The 4414-nt window shown below is 35.5% G+C and overlaps 1 protein-coding gene across 1 annotated transcript; it reads left to right on the top strand.

Moving 5' to 3' along the window:
* The first annotated feature begins 227 nt into the window (after window positions 1-227).
* Window positions 228-4165, top strand: FBXO43 (F-box protein 43). Its single transcript, XM_009811358.2, has 4 exons — window positions 228-1708; window positions 2641-2743; window positions 3640-3825; window positions 3917-4165. The coding sequence occupies exons 1-4, from the start codon at window positions 228-230 to the stop codon at window positions 4163-4165; spliced, it is 2019 nt and encodes a 672-aa protein (XP_009809660.2).
* Window positions 4166-4414: the final 249 nt, after the last annotated feature.

Genomic DNA, 4414 nt, shown 5'->3' on the forward strand with positions numbered 1-4414 from the left:
GTTGGATGAACCAATAACACAGTGCTAATAAAAATCTTGGTCCTATTGGAACAAGAGGGAGTTGTTTCTGCTAAGACTGATGAAAATACTTTTGTCACGGCTGCTAGCCTGATAGACTTACACAAGGCTTTCTCACTAATCTGAGGGTGTTTGGTGACTACTTTTATCGTTTGTTTCAGAAATAACACTGGTATCTTCATTTAAAAAGTCAAAGTGCCAAGCAGAAGATGTCGGACAGTCATTCAGTAATGTTGAATATTCTTAAAAGGAATAGATTAACATCTCCCAGCAGCAATGTTAAATACTCCAATTTTAAAGATGCATGTAGCACTTCAGTATTTCTGGACAGCAGATGCAATGAGTCAATAAAAGATCCTGATGTAGAACATAAAGAAGCACCGAGTGTAACAAGTTTATCATTGCTACAAGAGCATTCTGAGCACATTCATCCAAATGCCCTCTTTCCTGGGTCATCATCTATTGAAAATGAAATGAATTCTATCTCCTCATCAGAAAGAAGAGAAGCAAATAGAAGTGTAGATTTCTTTGAAACTCCTAAAGTGAGTAGAAAAGGCTCCTCACTACGCAGGAGACTGCTTTTATATAAGACTGTTCCAGCTGGCACAACTGTAGGATGCTGTGAAAGACAAGCTAGTTCTTCAGGAAGCAGCAGGAAAAAAATATTCTCTTGTGTTCTGAGCTCTGAAAAAAAGCTTTTACAAACTACTTCAGATTCTCCAAAAGATAAAAGTTACAAACCTCTGACAACTAGCACTTCAAAAACTGAGGACTCTAATCCCGATTGCTCAAAATGGAGACTTTCCTTTTCACAACAAAGGACTTCTACGCTAGATGAGTCCAAATGTAAAGACCCCTTATTGCTAGAACCAGAATGTTTATCTCCAATTCAGTGTAAGGATGCTATTGTTAGTAATGCTAATGAATTCAATGAAAGTGTCCTTATGAGTGCTAGTGATGGGTTGCTTAGGACTCCTACTTACAGTGTGTTACCTGAGGCCAGTGAGGGTAAGTTCCTGACTTCTATCAACAGTCTTGTGGAGAACTTTAACTTCGAAATATGTGATATAAACTCTCCGCCTGTAAAGCTGGCAAGTTACCCAGATCTTTCAACACCTGAGGATAGTGGATATAATTCACTTCATTTGGACAAATCAGGAGACTCATTGTCTGATCATGAGGGATCTTTCCAAGAGTTCTTCCAAAACCGTAAAGAAGGTTCCAAAATTCTGGATAGTAAAAGAAAGACAAGAAAACTTGAACGAGTTAGAAGGTTATCCACTCTTCGGGAACAAGGCTCACAGTCAGAGACAGAAGATCATCATGGTGGTCCTTCTATTTCAGCATGTACGTTATCAGAAGAAAGAAACTTTGTCAGTGAAGACCGTGCATTAGTTTTAGAAGAACAGCCTGGTGGAGACCTAGCTGTAAGTCATGGAGATCTTGCAAGGACTCCAGCTCTGAAAATAGTTCATGAAATTTGCTTGCAAAGACAAAGATCAGACCAAAATCAAATATCAGAGCATATTGATGGAACAGAAATATTTGCATTAGAACATGTTCTTGCTGGACTTATTGGCAAGAAAATGGGCCTTGAAAAATTAGATATTTTAACAGAATTAAAATACAGAAATTTAAAACATGTTCTTGCTATAGTTTTAGATGCTTTGACAGTGGAAAGTCTATGCAGGTAAGTACTACTGTGGGTTTTTTTCTTCCCTAGAAAAGGTGAAAATATGTGTTTCTGCAAATAAATTAATATAACTTCTGGAATAGTGGGTGTTGTCAATTGAATTTGTTTCTGGGGAAATTAAAAAGTTTTGTCACCATTAACCAAGTGGCTCTTTCTGTGTAGTTCTAAAAATATACTGTGTGGGGGAATTAAAAAACAAACAAACCAAACCAAACAAACAAAAAGCCAAACAGGAATTAGTAAACTTAAAACTAAATCACAGTACTTATATATTTTTAAAATATATTAAAAATTTCTTTAAGCCTGAAAGTAATTTCTTCTCATTACAAGTTCCTCAATTGTATAGTACTCAAAACACATTTTCTAGATCTTTTTCCTTGTGTATTTAATCTCCTCAGTTATTTCTGAGCACAAAGATGCTCAAAGAATTTTGTTTCATGAGTAGTGTTCTAGATTTTAATTTTTTAAAAATTTTTATAATTTTTAATCAATAGAGACTGTCACTTATTTCAAAGAAATCAGGAGTGCTGTGTGTGTTATTAGTTACAAAGGGAATGGGAGAATAGGTGGAAGTATAAGGGCGTGGATGTTTTCAGAACACTTAACACACAAAAATGTGACTAGAAAAAACTTAAGTGGCTTATGAGGAAGGAAGAAACTTATTTAATTAACAGATATGCTGTGTTATTTATATTGCAATTGTTCTCTAGACTCTTCTATTATTCTGTACAGTGGTACATAAGAGTACATGAGATCTGTGTTTCATAACAATATGGTGAACTCTTGAAGTATACAGCAGTAGTCTGTAAAATGACCAATAGTATATGAAATCATGCAAAAATCTTTAAAACGTAGTCTTATTATCATGACCTCTGTACTACTTGGCAAAAATGTGAAAGTGGATAATTTTTTTCATTCATTTATTCCAGCATTTGGAAAGTAAGCAAAAATTGGCGTGAAATCATTGTACAAGATAAAAGTGCAGATAAGAGGAGAAAGTTGTACATAAAACACCTGAAAGAAGAAGCTGGGGTAAGGTTCGTCTCAAAGGTAATATTTTTTTCGAGTGTGAAAGAAGACAGGTCAGAGGAAAGAGGAAACATCTTGTAAAGCTACAGAAAGGTAATTGATAGCGACAGTTCCGACATGAGTATGTGAAGGATTCTAACAGGAGAATGTAATTGCTTTTATTGCTTTTCAAGTGTCCACAGTTTGACCACTAGTCTTTCAACCATGGATACTCTTTCTTTTTTTTTCTTTTTTCCTCTCCTTCTTGAGAATCCTGTAGGATCTTTTCCTCCACTGATTCTGGTTTTGGATCTTAAACCCTGTTCTTACCTTTGTGCCATGATGTTCCTCATTTTCAATTTCACTCTAGTTTGCAGTGCAGTAGGACCCACTCTAGACTGCTTCCTGATTATTTTCAGGACTGCTTGTGGCTAAGCTTCTTCATGGTGTACTTGTGAACATCAGAAGGACATATAGAAGTCTTTTAAAGGGTATCTAGAAACGTAAGCATATTAATAGCAGTATAATTTTCTTTAGATCCTCCACGTGTGTATACACACACACTTCAGTGTAACCTTGCTTTAACTGTGACAAAACTTATGTTTGCTAATTCCATGCTTACTATTGAGATGTCTCCTAATTCAGAAACATGACGACCAGTAAAGAGTGCTAAAAGACAGTTGGCTTTTTACCCTGCTCAGGGGACTTTATTTTTAATGGTTCCTGTCTCTTGTTCCCTTACTAAATGTAAACATTTTAATGGGAAATACGTGGACTATACATAATTTCCTTTTCTAATGTGTTGCAGAGGGAAAACAAAAAAGTGAAAACCAGCTGCAAATCCCAAATGAAATAAAACCCTTATTTGCTTCCTTTTGTGGGTTTTTATTTCCTTTCTTTATAAATATATACTTTAACAGGAATATTTCTTGAAAGCTGAAGATGCTGCCACAAGACTTAATGTTCTCAATAGATCTGCTCTAAGGCCCGTTCAAGCTCAAGCCAGAACTCCTGTAGTACAAACACCACCTTCACATACTGAACTTACACCCAGGAGATGCAGTTCTGTTCCCCATTCAACTAGCAGACAGGAAGAATACATAAAAGTAAGTAGCTAAGAAACTCTTCACTTTCCATTTTTAGAAAATTTTCATTTACAAGAACTAAATAGCTCTTCTCTTCTTCCTCTTGCTACAGGTTGCTAAAACTCTGTTCACTGATGAAGCTCTAAAACCCTGTCCAAGATGTCAATATCCTGCTAAATATCAATTGGTAAAGAAACGGGGACTATGTAGCAGAGAGGCATGTGCATTTGAGTTCTGTATTTTATGTCTGCATGCTTTCCATGGGTCAAAAGAATGTAATAGTTTATCTGCAAAATGGAAGAACAAAAAAGATGCTCCTCCAGGAAGCACCCAAAGCAAAAGAAATTTAAAAAGACTCTAAATTTGTAAGGCATGTAAGTCCTTACACTCAATTCCTTTTCCCCTTCTCCTGAATTCCTTAATCTTGTTCATATTCTTCCTAAATATATGCATTTCGAAAGTCTCATACAATGTGTTTTTGCTGACTTATCAAGATAAGGTCTCATGTATATATCTTAATCAATTTAGTGTATTTTTGTTTTTGAAAAAAGTGAACATTTTAAAATATTTTATGTCTTGTTTTACCTGTTGTGTAGTAGCTAGGCACTTA

Source organism: Gavia stellata, chromosome 3, assembly GCF_030936135.1.
Source record: "Gavia stellata isolate bGavSte3 chromosome 3, bGavSte3.hap2, whole genome shotgun sequence".
Lineage (NCBI taxonomy): Eukaryota > Metazoa > Chordata > Aves > Gaviiformes > Gaviidae > Gavia > Gavia stellata.

Excerpts from the sequence above, each read along its gene's own strand:
- FBXO43 (XM_009811358.2), top strand. The coding sequence starts at position 228 with ATGTCGGACAGTCATTCAGTAATGTTGAATATTCTTAAAAGGAATAGA. Across the intron at positions 2,744-3,639 it reads ACCTGAAAGAAGAAGCTGGG|GAATATTTCTTGAAAGCTGA; the intron begins GTAAGGTTCGTC and ends ATACTTTAACAG. Across the intron at positions 3,826-3,916 it reads GACAGGAAGAATACATAAAA|GTTGCTAAAACTCTGTTCAC; the intron begins GTAAGTAGCTAA and ends CTCTTGCTACAG.